This window comes from Choloepus didactylus, chromosome 5 (assembly GCF_015220235.1).
Source record: "Choloepus didactylus isolate mChoDid1 chromosome 5, mChoDid1.pri, whole genome shotgun sequence".
Lineage (NCBI taxonomy): Eukaryota > Metazoa > Chordata > Mammalia > Pilosa > Megalonychidae > Choloepus > Choloepus didactylus.
Genome location: NC_051311.1, coordinates 4,257,108 through 4,278,128, shown reverse-complemented (window position 1 = coordinate 4,278,128; position 21,021 = coordinate 4,257,108). Strand labels below are relative to the sequence as shown.

Sequence of the window (21,021 nt, the reverse complement as noted above, 5' to 3'; positions counted from 1 at the left end):
GATAAAGTTGTGTTTTTTTTTGTTTGTTTTTTGTTTTTTTTTGTCAGAATAACAATCTAGTTGCTAAAAATTTTAGAATGTTTATTTAATAAAAGTAAAACAGACAAATCATTTTAAAAGCTAGTATTTCTATTTATTAAAAATATAATACATCTGAAGAGGCTAATAATTAGCACTTATATTGAATAGAACAATTTATAATTCATCAGGAAATTAAGCAATGAACCTGTGGAAGAGGTTAGACAGAGCCTTTGATGGCAACTTTAATAATTAAAAATGTATAAACACAAGCATAATGTATTTTACAATGAAACAGCTCTGTTGATGAAATATATTTAAAAATGTCCTTTTAAAAAATCTAAGTCTTATACAAGCAAGCTTTCCTGGGTTTGGGTGCATGGAAATGTCATGTAATCAGGATTTTATTTGGCTCTTGGAATGATAGTAACGGTAGGAAAGCATGAATAATATCATGTCTACCTGGAATTGTTTGGAAAGGTATAATTTATTTTAAAGCTATCATAGTATCATAATGCCCAGTCTTTGGAAGCAGTATGTCATATTGGTTAGCAGTACACACTCTGGAACTGGCTGTCTGGTTCCAATCCCCGTTTGGCTTCTTGATGTCTACATAAACTTGAGCTCACTCACTGGCATCCCTGTGCCTCAGCTTCCTCACCTATAAAATAGGGTACCAGTGCCTGGATCACACAGGTATTCAGAGGACCAAAAGGATGTGCACACAGAACTGCTTAGACTAGTCCTTTCACATTGTGAACGATCAGTCAACCCTGGGTAGAAGTCCCGTGTGGCTCCATACAGTAGTCCTAAATCAGACCGGTTGTATTCTGCACATGAGGATCTGACTTCTGTAGACCAAAACTCACTGAAACCAAACAATGACCCTGGAATCAAGCCTCTAAAATGTGTTTCCCATCTTTTCTTAGAGAAAGTCAAATTTTGATTCAAGTCAACAGTTGTCTCCTCTAGGACGGGAGTGGGTGGACGTGGCAAAATCATCGTGGACAGACTCCATCCTGCACAGCTGGGAAGCTGTGATGGAAATCAAATACTTGCCGATAACATACAAATATCTCTATTCTCCTCCATTCATTTCCTTTCACCCACTCCTGAGTATTCACAGTGAAAACCCACTCCAAAAGAGGCATTTAGGATGGGCCAGAATGAGCCCTTTTGGAGCAAACAGTGGCTCTAGGTCCAGTCTCTGAACTCTGATTGGGAAACACTGCCTAAAAACCCTGAACCAATTAAATTGTTCTTCACATAAGTGAAGGATGCATATAAACTTTGCAAAGTGTAAGCTTTATCAGAAATTAGGGAAAATATTAGTTTCATGGTATTTAGTAAGTTTTTGCGATGCACATGAATCAGGAACCTTTGGTCTTTTAACTTTTAAGGCAAATGAAAAGATTACTTGGCTTCTGTCTAAATAGGATGGGTTCCAATATGTAGCTTTCCTGTGTATTTTGCTAAACAATTTAGTCCTAGGAATTAAGGAATAATGTGGCCTGAGAACAAAACCGCGAGTGTGAGGTTTTGGGGTCTTTATACTAAAGTTTGTACAGCATCTATTGTATTAGTAGATACTTAAAATATGACTTGGTTAAAAATGTCATAGTATACTTTGAAAATCTCATACTACTCACATAATGAACCTGAAGCCTCTGGGAGTTAATTATCATCCATGCACACGGGGGAAAAGGGAAGAGTGACTTTTTGCTACACCAGCTCTGTTACCATCTCAGAGACTTCCAGCTATTGGGGGGAGATACATTTAAGAAATCCAAAATTAACGAGAATGATTTTTGGTTGATGACCTGCCAACCAGGAACAGGCTCCAAATGGTCATTTCTGTTGCTTTTCAGGGATATCGCTTGCCAAAATCAAGTAATATGGAATGTATTTACCAGTAGCCCCTGCCAATGCTAGAAACTTTTATTTGATTCCAGAAATATATTTAGCTCATGTGTCTCCTTCAAAAAGTAAGCCAAAATAAAGTTGAACTAAATATTCAGTCTTAGTGGTGGTGATACAGCTTCAACTTCCTTCTTGCAACTTTACAAAACCAAGATCAACTATAATACTCATCAATTAGTTTTCTTGTTTAAATTAAATAAAACCTCTGAACAGATTAACCTATAGAACACACAATTCAGTGTTCAAATCCATGAACTTGCTTGCTAATGCTGCCAGAATGCAAAACACCAGAAATGGATTGGCTTTTATAAAGGGGGTTTATTTGGTTACACAGTTACAGTCTTAAGGCCATAAAGTGTCCAAGGTAAATCCTCAACAATCAGGTACCTTCCCTGGAGGATGGCCAATGGCGTCCGGAAAACCTGTTAGCTTGGAAGGCACATGGCTGGCGTCTGCTCCAGAGTTCTGGTTTCAAAATAGCTTTCTCCCAGGATGTTCCTCACTAGGCTGCAGTTCCTCAAAAATGTCACTCTCAGTGGCTCTTGGGGTGCTTGTCCTCCCTTAGCTTCTCTGGAGCAAGAGTCTGCTTTCAACGGCCGTCTTCAAAATGTCTCTCACGTGCAGCTCCTCTTCTCAGCTTCTGTGCATTCTTCAAAGTGTCCCTCTTGGCTGTAGCTCCTCTTCAAAATGTCACTCTCAGCTGCACTGAGTTCCTTCTGTTTGTCAGCTCATTTATATGGCTCCAGTGATTTAATTTAGACCCACCCTGAATGGGTGGGGTAACACCGCCATGGAAATTATCCAATCAGAGTCATCACCCACAGTTGGGTGGGGCACATCTCCATGGAAACACTCAAAGAATTACAATCTAATCAACACTGATAGGTCTGCCCACACAAGATTAAATTAAAGATACTGGCATCTTGGGGGACATAATACATTCAAACTGGCACATTCCACCCCCTGGATCCCAAAATGACATGATCTTTCCATATACAAAATATATTCATCCCATCACAATATCACAGAAACCTAAATCATTTCAGTAACAGCAGTTAAGTACAAGATCCCATTAAATCAGCTGCAGGTGTGGTCTGTTCAAAAGCAAAATTCCCCTCTGACTGTGGACCTGTAAACTTAGAACAAGTTATGTGCTTCCAATACACAAAGGAGGGACATTCATAGGATAAACATTCCCTTTGCCATAAGGAGAAACAGTAAGGAAAACAGGGTCAACAGGACCAAAACAGTTCCTAAATCCTGCAGGACAAACTCCATTAGATTTCAAAGTCTGAGAGTCATTAACAGAACAACATTGTATCCTTGGGGCTTGAGAGAGTGGGAGTCTAACCCTTCCTAAGGGCCTTTGCTGCAGCCCTTTCCTGTCTAAATGCTGAGGTGAGTTCTCCAACATATCCACACATTGGGGAGACCACCTTCTCGGCCCCACCCTCCTCAAACATCGGGGCAGCTCCTGGATTCCCTTCCATCTCCGGGGCACACAGCTCAACCCCTTCAGAACAGTGTGGTGGCAGCCAGGCTCTCCCCAATTCCCTGGGAATGTGCTCCACACTCTTTGGGACCTGAGGTGGCAAAACTCTTCCAGAGCATCGAGGCGGAAAGCCCACCCTCAACCTCCAGGGCAAATTCACCCTTTCCATGCATGTGGGCTGCTCCGCTCTCCCAGCCCGAGACCTCCTGACTCCAGACCTCAACCTCCATGGCTCTGTCTTTGAAGAAATTTTCCTTCAATTTGTTCCTTGTCTGTCTTCTCCAGTCCAGACTGGCAATGGCTCTGTCTATAAAGATCTTACAAAAATTCTGTCGGCTTCACATGAAGCACACGGGGTCAAAGCCGTGAGACAACAGGACTTTCCACAAATCCTTTCTGCTTAACTCCTTTTCCAATCTTGGCTTGTACTGAAATGGCAGCTGGGTTCCATGTTTGGTTACATCCTCACATTGGGCTGTAGCTTCTGGGATTCCACCCCCTGGAAGCCCATAATTTTCCAAGCCATCAGCTTCTGGTTTCTTTGAACCCAAGAGTTCAGTTCTAAGTTTATCTCTCTCTGCTCCCAATTTACTATAAGCTGCAAGTAGTAGCCAGGCTACTTCTTCAATATTTTTCTTGGAGACCTCATCAGCTAAATATTCCAGGTCATCGCTTTCAAATTCTTCCTTTGATCTGACACCAGGACTCAATTTTGCCAAATTCTCTGCCACTTTAAAACAAGGATCACCTTTCTTCCAGTTTGCAACATCACATCCATCATTTCTGTTCAAGCCCTCGTCAGAAGTATCTTTAGAGTCCATATTTCCACAAACAGTCTCGGCCTTTTCTATCAAGCTCCTCACAATTCTTCCAGAATCTTCCCCTTATCCATTTAAAAAGCCATTCCAACATGCAAACACAGCAGCACCAGCACCCCACTTCTCCGGTACCAAAATCTGTTCTAGTTTTCTAATGCTGCCAGGCTGCAAAATACCAGAAACGGATTGGCTTTTATAAAGGGGGGTTTATTTGGTTACACAGTTACAATCTTAAGGCCATAAAGTGTCCAAGCTAACATGTCAGCAATCGGGTACCTTCCCTAGAGGATGGCCAATGGTGTCCGGAAAACCTCTGTTAGCCGGGAAGGCATGTGGCCGGCATCTGCTCCAAAGTTCTGGTTTCAAAATGGCTTTCTCCCAGGACGTTCCTCTCTAGGCTGCAGCTCCTCAAAAATGTCACTCTTAGTTGCACTTGGGGTGTGATTCAAAATACAAATATTGAGTTGCATCTTTTGGAAGGTGTGACCAATGTCATCAGCAGGGATGGGGGGGCCATACGGAAACATAAGGAACCCACCCCAAACACGATCCACTCTAGATTAAATGAACTTGGAGTAATGACTACTCCGTGGCATGATTAGTTTTGATATCATTTGTTTGCCCATCTTGAAAGCTAACATTTACCTCGTGAATATGTGGGTAATCTCTGAAATTGGCCTATTCTTACAAGTATGTAAATATTTCAATATTCTGTCTGAACTGCCAAATGCACACATTGCTAGAATTTCCTTACTTACATATTGCCAAATGCTTAATCATTTGACCCAAGTGGTTATTTCAATTTTTTTCTCTAGGTCAACTTGAGCCCAACACATAGCAGCATTTCCAGATCCTCGCTAATGTAAATGGCACTGCAGGGTACCAGGACAAACCTCACAGGTCATCTTGAGATAGGGAGGTGCAGCTGACAGAGTCACCAGCTTCCATGCAGAAGGCGGTGCACTAACAGAATTAGAGAGCTGGAGTCACCGAACAAGGCATCTATGCACAGAGGAGGCTTTAGCCTCAGACAGGGTGTTTTTATTCCCTCCATAGAATAATTCTATTAGAGAATAATGTAATGAGGCACTAGACAGGACAACAGAAAATCTGGGTGACCCTGAAGTGCTGGTCAGAACCACGAGGACCTCCTCGAATGCCATGATTCTCTCACTGCATGGAAGGTTTCAGCACCCTGAGGATCCCAAATGGCTACATTTCACAAGAGACCTGTGTACACATGAGGGGAATCAGGAGCTTGAGCTGAAAGCAGTCCTCTCATCTCTCCTCCTTCCACCTGCATGCTAATGGCTTCAACAAGCAGCGGATCCTGACTCCCTCAGCAACCGCTTTGCCCAAGAAGAGAACCAGAGCCACGCTGGGGAGGGAGTGGGCAGCAGGGTCCCCATGGGGGGTGGCCCCTGTGCTCTACAGGCCAGTGGCTGAGGTCCTGGACCCCCTGACCTGGACTGTGTAATTGAGCACTTGAACTCCTGCCCATCCCTGCCCATCTGACCATCTGTACACCTGCCCAAACCGAACCCTGACCCCTGTGCATCCCCCCATCCCTAGACCACCTGCCCACCTGTGCGTGTGTCCATCCCTGGCCATCTGACCAGCTGCACATCTGCACAACCCTGACATCAGACCACCTGTGAATCTGCCCATCCCCTGATGAGCTGACCACAAGGGTGTGTGCCCATTTCTGCCCGTCCGACCACCTGTGCATCTGAATGGCACCGCTGCCCTCTAGGACACGTACTTCTGGCTCCTGAGACTCATGCAGAGATTGGTGATATGCATTTGTGAAAATGTGAAATCTCAGTTTTGTCTGAAAGAAAAGGAGACTGTGGCTTCCTTACGTGAAACTGCGTGAAATGCAGTTAAGACTTCTGTCTTTTAAAGTCAATTTTTTTTAAATAAAGCATTTAATCACATGTCACTCATATTTTTGGCACTCATGGGAGGAAAGAAATTCTAGACTTTCAAGAAACTCATTGTCCTTGCACAAAACTCAATTGGAAAATTTAACATGCAGGCTCATGCATGTTTAATACCAGCAGGTGTTAACAATAGAAATATTCTTGGTATACCAGGGAAATAGGAGTTACAAGTCAAAATGCTCATCATGTGATGGGAATTAGTAAAAAATGATTTAAGGAAAGGGAAAGTATAAATTTGAAAGCAAATATGAAAGAGAAAAGGGGAAAATGTAATATCTGAGGGTATAATTGAAAACTAAAAAAGCCAATAGAACTGAACAGAAGAATTCAGCTCAGATTATTTTTGAGAACTGTTTTGGCTGCTCTGCTAGACCCTCCATAGTGAGCTGAGCCAGTGTGGGTCATTTCCACAACTGTCTGACTTGATTAGGGTTAGAAATAAGATTAAGGCTAAGGTCAGAATGAGTGGAAAGGAAATAATTAATGTTTTACAAGAATCTTGTGTCTAGGTAAAAATCAACTTACTACCTGAGATTGTTGTATAGGATAAATTTATTAATTAAATACCTAATTAGTTATTTAATTAATTGGAACAACCTCAAGTCTCTGAAATAAGTCTTTTTTTATTCATAGAAATTCTAGAAAAATTCCCCAATATGCTAAAATTGCCTTATCATTGATTTCTAACATCCAGACAATTTCTGAATTTTTACTGCCTGTTAAAATCAAGTCATTCTTTAAAACATAAAATAAAATAGAGTATGTTAGAAATGTATGTATTAAAGTAAGGAAATATTTTGCATAGAGCTCTTTTTCTACCTTGGAATTGTTATCTGAAAGGTTATTTCATGAAAAAAAAGTCATGCTTTCTTTTGTATTTTCCTTTGGTTGAGTCTTTAGTGAGGGACTGCACACTTGAGAACCTAAGCTGTGCATAGAATCAATTTTATCTTTTACAAAATGGGTAAGTCTGAAGGGGTCTCCATTTTGAGGAAAGAGAGGATAAGATGACATAATCCATTGACGGATTTATAGCTCGATCTGTCCTTAAATCAATTAAAAGGACTTGAAAACTGGAGTTAACAAAGGATGTTCTGCTCCTCTGAAAGGGCTTGAGATGGCTTATATAAAATATTATCAAAGAAAAATATGCCTTCAAGAGTTTCTAAGATCATTTATCTTTTCCATGGTTTCGACAAAATCTTTTTTATTACGGTTGCTAAGTAATTAAAATAAATGCATCCTACCACCACATCAAATCACAAACTGTCTGCTCTGGGGAAAATAAGCTAGACATTTGAGAATGTACTATTTAATCATGTCTCAAATTTTAAGACAAAGAGGAAATGAAAAGAACGTGTATGTAAATATTCTACTTGGACTGGAATGTCTTATTTCAATACGTGGCTGTGGTCTGTTCTTTCAGTGTGTCCAATCAGGTGAGGGCCAGTCATGCGTGGCTCTTTAAATGTTAATTAGTTAATTAAATCACATGAAGAATCCGACTCCTCAGTCACGCAGGTGGCCACTGACCACTGTCCTGGGCGCCTCAGCCGATGACCACTTCCACCAGCACGGGGAGCTCCACCGGACAGCGTGGCTCTAAGCTACCCTTTCCTTGGGAATTACAGCTTAAGACATTTTGCATATTCATAAGCAAAGCTCTATTTGATTTTGTTTGTAAGGTTATTTTATTCAGGCTGCAAACATAATTTTGATCAGCAACTTTGACAAATTGTCATCTGATCTGTAAGCTCGTAAAGAGCCCACGGATCGTAAAATACATTCGCTGTCCCTCAAAGAGCGCAATGAATCTCTCACTAGCTTTTAATATATTTGCCTTCCAAATTAATTGTCAATTTTACTTTTGACAATGCTGATGTTTTGTACTGAGCTGTGAACAAGAATAACCAACAAAGTAGAGGCACCTTGCAGCCCCATGTTGATAAGTGTAAAAGAGCAGATGCTGATGTGAAAGGACTTACTGTTAAGAAAGCCCCAGACTGTATTGCTGGTGAATAGAGAATCAAGGGTATTATCCTACGGGTTTCCAGAACAGACAGCTTCATAACTTACAGCAGAACCATAACAAGTTAGGCCAGCTGCTGTCGGATCAGGTTCTACTATGAGAGTTCACCATGTGTGTGTTAAAATGACTTCTCACGTTACAAAAATGACACGGCCTTAAATTTTTCCCAATGAAAGAACCCCACTGGCGGACCTTCTGGGATTCTTGCTGGAAATGTTAGGCCCATCAAGCTCGGAGGTTGGAGACATGGTGAGTGATAATGGAGAAGGCCAGAACCCTGGAGATTAAGACTAAAATCCGAAATGTTAAATTGAAGCAATTCAAGGACAAACGACACTAGTGAGGGTTGTGTATTTATCCAGGAAAATCTCTGCACACTGTGCAAGAGGATTTGGAGGGATATAAGCCAAGGCTTAGAAAGAATTACTTAATAGAGCTATTTAACAAGAAGCTGTGGAAATTACAGATGACCTAGGGAAGTATGACATTGTTCAAACTTTCTGCTAAATAGAAATGCCATGTTCTGCCTCTCAAGTTTGCAAAGTTTAAAAATGATAACAGAATCTGAGAGCATTTGGGGAAATGGGAGATTTAATAGAATGCTCGTGGGGAGTAAATTGGTACAACCATTATGGAAAGCAATTTGTCAAAATACATAAAAATCATTTGCATTCAGGTTCCACAAACTCATTTTTTGAGAATCAGCCAAGATATGTGTAAAAATTTAAAAGCAAGGAAGTTCAGCACTGTGTTGGTGATAATTAGTACGAGATGCAAACTACACAAATCATGGAAAAGAATGGTTGCACAAATTGTGAAACAAAAGAATTGTTTGCAGCCATTAATGAACATTTAGCAGTGCAGAAGAAGGTATTGTGTATGTTAAAGGAAACACAGGTGACACAAATATGTACAGAGTAATGCAGATTTTCTTAATGTGTGTGTATGTGTGTGTTTGTGCATGTACATACGACAAGCAAATGACTCAAGGCAGAACATGGAAATGTCTGTTGTGGTCTCTCTGTAGCAGGTTTATAGGTAATTAAAATTTTCTTCTTTGGATTTCCTATTATTTTATTAATTCTTCTGAATCAAAATGCACTGTGTTTCTAAGCACAGCAATTACATTTTTTCACTCGTGTTTCTGGAATGAATAACCAAGCTCACTGCACTCAGAACTGTTGTCCGCACCTTTAACGGTGGGGATGGAATCAACTGATCTCTGTGATCCTTTGTCGCTCAAGTTTTACAAATTATTTTACGAAAAGCAGAAAGTGATGCAGTGACATCAGTGGACACAGACATGGGCCTAGCGCTCGCTGTCACAGCTAGAAAGCACTGGGATCCTAGAGACAGGAACGTGGCAGTGCGCTGGTGGTGAAAGCCCTGTGTCCACCTGCTGGCCCCGGCTGGGTGTGGACGCCGGGGCAGCACCTCTGTCCTTTAGGGTCTTGATGACGGTGAATGAAACACAATCCAGGGAGAGCGCTGACCTTTGGCAGGTGCTGTAGCTTTAGATCTTGCATTTCAGGTGCTGAAGCGCTCATTTTATATTCAAAGAAACTTACAGAAATTAAGCAAAATGCCAAAGGTCTCATGATCAGTAGTGACACTACAACATCCCATATGCTTTCTGGATTTCTAATTTTCGTCTTAAATATATATGGCTTGATTTCACCATGGACTTTTTCGGTTTTTTTTTTTTTTAAGGAGAAAAAGACTTCCCCTTGTAACCTCAGGGCTATTTATCGATTAACTGACAATGCCTGAATTCCTTTGGACGTTTTAAGCTGCAATCACCTGGTTGTTTTTGCAAGCTACAGGCTGCCTTGGTTAACTATGCCTGCAGGTTACAGCGCCATCATCTAGGAGACTATTGGTCGCCTTTACAAACGGCAAGGCAGCCTTGGTGTTGTTGATGATGTTGTGCGGAAGGGGTGGGGAGACATCTTCACAATAAGTTAAATTTGCCTGATAGCTCTTCAATCGCTTCATCCAACCTCAACTCTGCAGAGCAGCGTGGACAATAGTGCACCCGCTGGGGTGGCTGTTCTCAGGGGGTAGGTTGTGTCCCCGTGCCGCCACGGCTGGATCAGGACAAGGGTGAGATTCGGTAACTTACGCAACCAAAATGATTACGAGAACAGAAAGCCGATCTCATGGGAACAGGGTCCTCCGTGATGCACCTTGGCATGGAGAAGAAATGAAACCACCCAGGACTTAAGATAAGATCAGTTGCTCCCTAAATTCACACAGCAGAAGAAAAAAAGGGTGACGGAGATGGAAAGTTTAAGTTCCTTAGGAGAATGACTTTGCTAATAATGAGGGTTGTTAATTATGGGATCAGAATTTTGAAAAAGACTTAGATATCAAAATTCTGATTGCACAAATAAGAAACATGCAGACCTCTGGGAATTATCTTATTTTTTCAGAAAAAAAATATATTTCCATAATTTGTATTACACCAGTCTTGGATTATCCTAATCTCTGATGTAAACCAATAGGCTTTTTTTAGCCAGAAACACAATGCAACCATATTTCTCCTCTTATCCAGAAGCTCATGTGGTAGACATTGTTTCACTCCACAAACGTGGGAAGAGATTTTAAGGGGATTGAAATGTTTCTGTTCCCAAAAAGATCGTTTCATAGAATACATCAATCTCAGTTTTCCCCATCAAATATAGTCTGATCTAAAGGCAGGTGTGGCTGCATTGGAGGCTCAGAACTTCCAGTGCTTCTTGGCTAATTTTCCCAGGATTGGACGAGGCCTACAGGAAATGTGAACGTCAGCTAGCTTGCAGCTTGCCTGAGTGAAGCTTGAGTAATTATTTTAGGTAAACGCTGAGTCCTAAACTTTAGACATAAGCTATTCTCAAAATTCACATAAATTCTACCAATTTACTCAATGAAATTTACGTTTGGGGAGGATATTTTCCCCAAAACGTAATGGCTACCCTTCTACAGTATAGAAAGGGGTGCATGGTTGCATTCTGGGGTCCTAGAGCCTGAGTGCAATTTCATCATGGGGAATATACCCACACAATACTTGTACATTAAAACACAGTTTTAAGAAAAATTCATCTGTACTTTGATAGGTCTTTTTGTCTAAACAATAACATATCACAACAACAATGTGGACAAGATGCTTTCTCAGAAAGCTGCAAGTAAAATGCTTTCAGAGATGAAAAGAACCAATAGATTAACTGAAACTTGTGTTTCCTTTTGCTTTTGCAATAGCCAACTCAAGTCATGCTTGATTTAACACCGCTGGAAGAAGGAACGAGAGAACGCCTGTGTACCGAGCAGCCAGCTTTGGCTCTCCGGGCTCAGTTCCTACACATACTGATATAAGCTTGCTGTGTTCACAGTTGAGTTTCTGAAAAATCTGCCTTGATTTAGTGTTTCCTTTGAATATCACCTCCCACAAATTCTCAGCTAACAAGGAGAAGCCCCATGGAGAATTCAAGGTCTTCTCTAAGCACAACTGCCTTATATGCACATAATTCCAAAAAGCAGTTGCAAGATAACCCCTATAATCTTTCCAGCTGCTCCACTGCTCTGAGAAGTCTAAATAATTTTCACTCCATTTACTTTCTATATTGAAAAGATGCCATAATTACATAAAATTAGGTCGAGTCAAGTCCAAAAAGCATATGCATGTGATAAATTACATCCACTATTCTAAAGAAATGAAAGAAGAAAAAGAAATGAAGAACGTAAATGAAAGAAATGCTCTAATCTTGAGAGGTATTTTATTACCACCCTTGCTTACAATAAGCACATCTAGGAAACAGATAGGCAAACGAACCCCTTCCCCTCCTTAGCCACCCCAGATTCCCCAGGGCTGTTCTTGAGGTAGAGGAGGTTTTCAAAACAGGAGTTTTCCCCTGATGGTGATTTACATGAACAGAACCATTACAAAAGGCAGTTAACATTTTTACTTTCTAAAATGATGGACAGCTGTCAAAAGTAACACAAATGTTTTTACTCTACAAATAGATGGGCTAAAATGAATAAAATCCGTAACTTCTCTGCTAGGTATAGTCCCATCAAAATTTTTATTTTGCCTAAATTTAGACTTTATTTTTTTCATCTTTCTTCTAGGTCCCCAAACATTTTTACACCAACTCATTATATAGAAAATAGCACAAAACTGCTATTTAGCTTAGAAAAGTATTTAAAATAAAAAATTTGCCTATCAGTCAAATTATCTGACACTGTTTTATGTTCTTTTTCTTATTAATAAAAGAAATGCATCTGTGCAACAAGCAGGTTATCCCAAAGAATATTAAATTAACCACTCTTGGCTTGGCTCTTCAATTTCTCTTTACTCAGGTATTAGTTCAAGAGAAACAGTGAGGTTGCAAACCACACGGGAGTTATAACAGGGTGGCTGTGGGTTGGGGGCTGCTGTTTTCTATGGGGTGGTAAGGACAGCCTTACTGGTAAGTTACGTTTGAGCAGAGACCTTCAGGAAACCAGCTGTGCAGATACCTGGAGAGAAAACGCACTGGACAATGTTCCAGATTGTATAACTAACAAGCAGCAATTGGCGAAATGACTCATTTGGTTGGAGAGTCGCATCTACCCGAGATGAGTTCCCTTTACATTTACCCCGGAAGGCCCCCACTTTGCCATCACCCTTCTTCTACGTACTGGGGATCTGCTGGATCCTGTGGACCACGACAAAGGCATCGGACAGCCCCACTTTCACCGGGTGGTTGGTTGAACTTATCTGTGTTACCAAGACGGGGATCTGGAAAAGAAAAGGCAGATTGCCACACGTCAGGGTGGACGGCATTCGTTTCAAGTGTGGTCATCTTGTTTAGTGGAAAGGATGAAGGATTAGAGAGGGGGAAGAAATGTTAGAGAATGAGGCCCCAAAACAAAAAAAAATGTACCTAAAATAACCTAGTGTGGTGTTGTTCCGGGGTGAAGTGACGGGCGAGCCCTGGCCGGACATGTGGCTACACGACGGTGAGAGCAACGGGTTCTCTGAGAGGTGACCTCCTTGACTACTTAGTTTCCTAAAATACTCTATTATAGACTTTAAAAAAAAGAATTAGTTTTAAATCCTCATTTCTAGGTGGTCTCATAGATACCAAACCCAGGGAAAGACAAATAAGTGCACTGGTGAATATAAATTTAATGGTCCCGCTGCCGAGCGATACAGTTAAATTCGGCAATTGTCAAAGGATGCTGGCTGAGCTCACTGGACAAGTTAGGAGTCATTAGGGATCATCTCAAGGTCACATTTCCTAAATTTAAGCCTCAGTGGAACCAAAATCAGAATATCATTGGCATTTTTAAAATTTACACTTTAAAAATATTAGGACATGTTGAGAATAAATTACAAGTGATACAACAATTACAAATGAGACAAACTCTTGGAGCCAGTTTTTCTAGTTTTAGAAAAGAACTATCGGGATATGATTACTCTGTTACCAGCTTTATGGAAATAAAAATGGGAGCGAACCATCCATCTTTATTATATAAAAAAACAATAAAGAAAAAAGGAAAGATAAATGCACCTTTTTTTAGGTAGAATAGCAGATTGTGGGTGATCTGTGGGTAATTCCTTAGAGCACATATTACTCAGAATCTTCGTGTTAGTCATAATAAAGACCACAGTAATAAGCAGAAAGGGACATTTTGCCTTTATAACTATTTCAGTCCTCTCTTAAACAATGTGAAGGTGTTTGCGAATTTTATTTTGGTATGTTCCGTTCTTAATCAGCATTTAGAAGTATTCTGATATCTGGGCAATGGAAACAAACAAAGAAATGAACAACAATAAAAAAAAAAAACACAAAGAGATTTCTGTCACTAATAGGTCATTTACTAAATGAAGGGCTGATGTACTTCACTTAGTGACTCATTAAACAGCATTCAGTGTCCATATATATAATCACTTTCCTTAATGGGCATTACACTAGCACCTTTCTACTACATGTTGAGAAGTGTAGTGTAGGTGGAATTTATAGTTAAGACAGACTTACAGTTAAAGAAGACAAAAAGATGGAAAAAGCATAGGAAAAAAACCCAATTCAAGTTGTATTTTGAGCATCCTAAAAAGACAAAGTCATAATTTTTAAGCAGTATAACCGCAGCTTACAAGTCGGTATGAAATCCTTGCTACTGGGGATTCTCACTTGCTTTCATTCTCCCACATCTCTGTTGTCCTCTGCTGTACAAACACTGCTGTAATTTAGTCTATTTCTGCCTTTCCCATGTTCACAGAAGAACCGGAGCTCACATTGCTCTTGATTGGAATAACCTATTTTGTTTTCACCTTTACACCACAGTTTGCGTTCCAGGGCAGAAGTGTTGGTTCCCGCGAGCCCTCCTGCAGCTTGGCCCTCTCTCCAGATTATCCACTCTACTTCTTCCATTTCTCTTCCCCTTCTCTTTCCTCACCTGGCCGTCTTTCATTCTGATTTTGCTTTCTCCATCCCTTTCCTTCCTTTCACTTCCTCCTTTTAATTTTGTCTCTAAGTCAAGCCCTCACCTCCAGCGCCTTTCATCCGTGGTGGACTGAGCGCTTTAACGGCCCCGATCACTGGTCACCTTGGGTCTGCACCCTTTGCCTTCAGCTCTGCAGTCCTTGTCCTCTCGGACCCTGAGCTCAGCAATATGGGATGTTGTCTTCCGGGAAGAGGCCAGCCTTGACCAGCCAGCCCCTGGCCCAGACCAGCTAACAGCGGACCCAGGAGTGAGCCCGGTGGGGTCAGCCACGTCCCACCCAGCTGACCCATGGGATCTGTGAGAGATAATGGATGGAGTCGTCTTAAGTCGCTGTATTTTGGAATAGCCTTGCTTCACAGCAACAATAACCAATGCGTTCTATACAAAACTAATGGGTGTTTCTACATAAAATAAACTAGCATTCCTCCTCCTAAGTTTCTGGGAATCAAATAAATAGCTCCCTATTTTGGGGTGTAATTAAATTTGGAAAATTGGAATGTTCCAGTAGAAGGGCACTTTCCTGCACTGTTTTCCACTCTTCTACCTCTATTCTCTAGTTTATTCTTTGTTCCTTGGATTCCAAAGACACAGTTGCAGAGATCCACTACTTCCATAAATATTTCTAATATTAGTCTTCATATAATGGGAGAATATGACATAGAAAACAAGTTTGTGAGAATGACATCTCCTAAATATAATTTTCCCTACAACTGTATACTCTGTTCATGCTGTAACTAAGATGAGAGACAAAGAATACTCATTCTCTCATTCACCAAATACTAATAAAACATAGCACAGCAGAGAACAATAGTTAGCTTTCTGAGGATCTGCCAAACTGTCTTCCACAGCAGCTGCACCATTTTACATTCCCAGGAGCAAAGAATGAGTGTTCCTGCTTCTCTACATACTTGCAGTTTTCTGTTATTTTTTATTTTAGCCATTCTAGTGGGTGTAAAATGATATCTCATTGTAGTTTTGATTTGCATTTCCCTAATAGCTAGTGATAGTGAGCATCTTTCCATGTTTTTGGCCATTTGTATATCCTATTTGGAGAAATGTTTATTCAGGTCTTTTGCCCATTTTTTAATTGGGTTGTTCGGCTTTTTGTTGTTGAGTTGTAGGATTTCTTTATATATTCAGTATATTGACCCTTATTGAATATGTGGTTTCCAAATATTTTCTTCATTGAATAGGTTGTCTTTTCACTTTTGAGACAAAGTCTTTTGGTGCTCAAAAGTTTTTAATTTTGAGGAGGTCCATTTATGTACTTTTTTTTCTTTTACTGCTTATTCTTTGGGATAAAGTCTAAGAAACCATTGCCTAACCCAAGATCCTGAAGATGCTTCTGTACATTTTCTTCTAGAAGTTTTATATTCATGTTTCTTATATTTAGGTCTTTGATCCATTTTCAGTTGATTTTTATATAGGGTATGAGATAAGGGTCCTCTTTCATCTTTTGCATATGGATATCCAATTCTCCCGGCACCATTTGTTGAAGACTGTTCTTTCCCAATTGAGTGGACTTGGCAGACTTGTCAAAAATGAATTAGCCATAGATGTAAGGGTCTGTTTCTGAACTCTCAGTTCAATTACATGGGTCAATATATCTATTTTTGTACCAGTAACCAGACTGTTTTGAGCACTGTGGCTTTGTAATATGCTTTAAAGTCAGGAAAAGTGAGTCCTCCAACTTCATTATTATTTTTCAAGATGTTTTGGCTACTTGGGAACTCTTACCCTTCCATTTCTGCAAAGTAGGCTGCTGGCATTTTAATTGGGATTGCATTGAATCTGTAAATCATTTTGGGTAGAATGTACATCTTAACAATATGTAGTCTTCCAATCCATGAACAGGGAATGTCTTTCCATTTATTTAGGACTTCTTTGAATTCTTTTAACAATGTTTTATGGTTTTCTGCGTGCAAGTCCTTTACAACCTTGGATAAATTTAGTCCTCAATAGTTGATTGTTTTAATTTCTATTGTGAATGGAATTTTTTTCCTGATTTCCTCCTCAGACTGCATACTGATTTTTCTGTGTTGATCTTGTACCCTACCACTTTTTAAATTCATTTATTAACTCTAACAGCTTTGTTGTAGATTGTTCAGGGCATTCTCTATATAGGATCATATCATCTGCAAGTAGTGAAACTTCTACTTCTTCCTTTACAATTTGGATGGCTTTTATTTCTTTTAATTGCCATATTTCTCTAGCTACAACTTCCAGTACAATGTGGAATGACAGTGGTGACAGTGGGCATCCTTGTCTTTTTCTTAGATGGAAAGCTTTCAGTCTTTCCCCATTGAGTATGATGTTAGCCATGGGTTTTTCATATATGCCCTTTATCACATCAAGGACGTTGCCTTATATTCCTATTTTTCTAAGTGATTTTATAAAGAAAGGATGCATATTTTGTCAAATGCCTTTTGACAAATATTTCAATAGAGATGATCACGTGGTTTTCCCCTCTTCCTTTTGTTAATGTGGTGTATTACAGTAATTAATTTTCTTATGTTGAACCACCCTTGAATACCTGGCATCAAACCGACTTGATCATAGAGTATAATTCTTTTAATGTGCTGTTGGATTCAGTTTGCAAATATTTTGTTGAGGATTTTCACATTCTATATTCATGAGAGAAATTGGTCTGTAATTTTCTTTTCTTGTAGTATCTTTATCCGGCTTCACTATTGGGGTGAGTTTGGCTTCATAGAATGAACTAGCTAGTGTTTCCTCCTCTTCAATTTTTTGGAAGAGTTTGAGCATGATTGGTATTATTTTTGGAATGATTGGTAGAATTCACCTATGAAGCCATTTGGTTCTGGGCATTTCTTTGTTGGGAGGTTTTTGACGACTCATTCAATCTCTTTAATTATAATTGGTCTGTTGAGGTCTTCTGTTTCTTCTAGAGTCAGTGCAGGTTGTTAGCGTGTTTCTAGGAATTTGTCCATTTTGTAGAAGTTGTCTAATTTGTTGGCATACGGTTATTCACAGTAACCTGTTATGCTCCTTTTTATTTCTCTGGGGTCAGTAGTTATGCCCCCCACCCCTTCATTGCTGATTTTATCTATTTGTTATCTTTTCTCTTCTTTGTCAGTCTAGATATGAGTTTGTCAATTTTATTTATCTTCTCAAAGAACCAACTTTTGGTTTTCTTAATTCTCTTTACTGTTTTTTAATTCTCAATTTCTTTATTTCTGCTCTAATATTTGTTATTTCTTTCTTTCTTCTCCCCTTGTTTATAGTTTGGTCTCTTTCTTGGAAGAAGTTGTGAGATTAGTGAGTTGTGAGATTTGAAGTCTTTCTTCTTTTTTTTTTTTTGCAAGCATCCATCTATATTTGTGGTGCTGATCTGTAGGAAACATGGCTTGAACAAACCCTTTCATTCCTGTTCAACTTCAATGCAGCCCTGATACTTACAATCCCATTAACAAACAATCATCACCCCATCCATTCCCATACCTTTGAATTCACCATTATTAACATATCTAAACATATTTCTTCTTTTTTAATGTAATGTTTTTGCCCCATTTTACCACTTCATAATTTATATGTTCATTATCAGGAAATATGCCTTTTTCTTGTTCAATTGTATTCTGACTCTAATAGGAATTGAAGAGTGGAGTTGTATATTGAGAATACAGTACTATTGGGTTTTGCATTTGCCCTTTTAGTTACCATTACTGATAATCTTCAATATTAGCAGTGAGTGCACCACTGTCCAGCCACAATTTTACCACCATCTCACTCTCACTTTTTCTCCCCCTGGGCACCCATTTGTGTGCAGCCCTGCTCAGCAGCTCCGTCCTGCCCTAGGTCTCTGTGGACATGGGTATCTGTGCCTGGGTATGTGTGGGGTCTATCTTGCTGTCCCCAGTGGGAGGTGAGAGGGATCTGGTCCTCAGTCTTTGATCAACTCCCCAAGCTGCAAAGGACTGGGTGAGGAAGTGGAGTTGACCACAGGTCCAGGATGGAAGTTTCCTAAGTCATATTTTCCTTTTTCTCAAGTCAGCATTTGTAGAGTCCTTCTCTTGTCTCTACCATCCTCCAGAGTTCTAAGCAAATGGGATTTGTCTTTTTATTTGATGATTCTCTGGGGAGGCTTTTTCAGGGGGTGCCTTATGTCGCCATGTTGGTGACTTTGCTGCCACAATGAATCTCCATGACATTTTGAACAGATCCATGGCTGCTGTGTGGTCAAGGCTGTAGTAGTCAAAGGGAGACAGAAAACCCATGACGGGGCACTGCAGGTGTCCTCCGTGGCCTACCCTAGGATGATAGAGGTGGTGGGCATGGTAAGAAGATGGTTCTGGATAAAAGTGAAGGTGCTGCTGTGGAGATCTCCACAGGACCTAACAAGGAGTGACAAGACAGGAAGAGGAACACACCCAGGTGCTCGTCCCAGGAGCAGGAGGCAGGTTGGCTGTGTCGTGCATCGGCTCATGCTGTCACCATAAGAATGGTGACCCCGGGGATGTGCACAGGATGCAGACGAGATGCTCACAGGGGAGGAGGGTGAGACAGGCTAACTGTGAGGAACTACCCCTGGCTTCAGGTGCCTTTCTTTAAACTTATACAGTTCACACATAAGAGCACAGAGTTCCTAAAACTGACATTTTATCCTGATAAAATATTAAAAAGAGAATCTTCAAGAAGCTTTTAATTCCCTATGCTTTCCTGGAAAACATGCCTACCTCTTAAGGAACAATTACATACCAGGCTGTGAAACATCTGCTTTTGCCAATGGAATTAAACACCTAATAGTGCAAAAGACGAATGAGGAAAGGATGAATAGCTCCAGCCATCCTCAGAGATTCATTACAAACATGCCAGGCTCTCCCATCCCACACAATCTTTCTCACTCCAGCCTGCTTGGGCTGAGACCATTTTACTTCACAATATCAAGGGCTTGAGGTTGGTCTGGAAGGATCACTAAGTCACTCGCTCACTGCAGCTCTATGGGAACAAATGACATTGGCTGTAAGCAGCAGGGCCAGTGTAAAATTGGAGACCACTGCGGCAAACTAGGAGGACCGTTCAAACCAATTTAAAATGAGCAGCTTTTTCACAAATAGCAACAAAGCAATTGTGCATGCGAATCAACTCTCCAGTATTGCAGCCAGCATTGGGTGAATTAGACCCAGAACGAGCCTATCCTATTGTCACAATCACCCATCCCTGCAGGACTCTGCCTTTACCAAGGACAGGAAATAACCAAGTCAGAGAATCCATGCCCCGGGTACATGACCAAGTATGAAAACGCTGTACTCTTTGCATGGGGGAAGGTACTTTTCATCCTTCCTACAAATATATGTTTACTCTTGAACTGTCTCCTAATCAGACAAGCTGGGGATGCTGGGAAGCCACCTGAAATCATAAAAGTCAGAATCACAGCACTTTATAAAAAAAGCTTCATTACTTTCAAGCACCGACATGATAGTTGCCTTTGTATGATTAAAGCAGTGCTAAATTTTTAACTGGGTCTCTGTGTGAATTGTATGGAATTATAAATTTCTGAGAATGTGTTTTGCAATTTCATTACTTTCAGAGGATAGAATGGGAGTATTAACAGCGGTTAAAATATGCCTCCACTTCAGCTTATGCAAGCATTTATACATTTTTATAGATGTTTTTGTTCCACTTTACAAAGTTCAGATAAGTTTATTATTTGGTATAAATTTTTCTATAAGTGATATATTTTAACAAATTGAGTATAGAAGCAAGAAAAGGATGAAATAGATGGACAAAATTAAGGCAAGAAAAGGGTATTTTCAATGAGCTGAGGGAGGGAGCACACTGGCTTCAGAAGATCCCAAAGCAGAAGCCCCTCTCCTCTCCACCTCGTGACAATTTTGCAGGACGTGGTGGCCCCACATAGGCCCTGACACATGGTCCCTAAAACAAGTCTCTAAAACAGGGAGGTTACAGCTGCAGTTGGAGTCAGAGGCGATGGAATTTCAGCCCTGCAAACCTTGCCAGAGCATGCATTTGTACCATCACGGGCCCAGCCATCTCCCTAGGGCAGCTCAGCATCTCAGCAGGCACCTGATGATATATTATGCACTCCAAAGCATGAACCACATGCCTATCAGAAGATAACCGGGAAATAATTACTCTAATGTCATTGTGTTCATTTTGTTAATCAGTGCCATGGAGTTTAGCTGCTCAATGTATATTTGTTAAATCAAAGCTTTCTATTTTACCCACTCTCACCTACAATCAACCTTTAACTTCCCACATGACCTTCCCTAAATGTCTGATCTGGCTTCAGCTTTACCAGGTGGGGCATTTAGATTGAAAACGTACATGTTCTCCTTTACTTTTACCAAAGCAACA

At 40.4% G+C, this 21,021-nt stretch overlaps 1 protein-coding gene across 1 annotated transcript in view; it reads right to left on the bottom strand.

The window, feature by feature from the left end:
• The window catches only part of PLXDC2 (plexin domain containing 2), a 391,835-nt gene that overhangs the window by 82,956 nt on the left and 287,858 nt on the right, over positions 1–21,021 (bottom strand). The window contains exon 7 of the mRNA XM_037837678.1: positions 12,877–12,976. Coding sequence (XP_037693606.1) covers positions 12,877–12,976 — 100 coding nt within the window. The remainder of the gene's footprint in view (positions 1–12,876; positions 12,977–21,021) is intronic.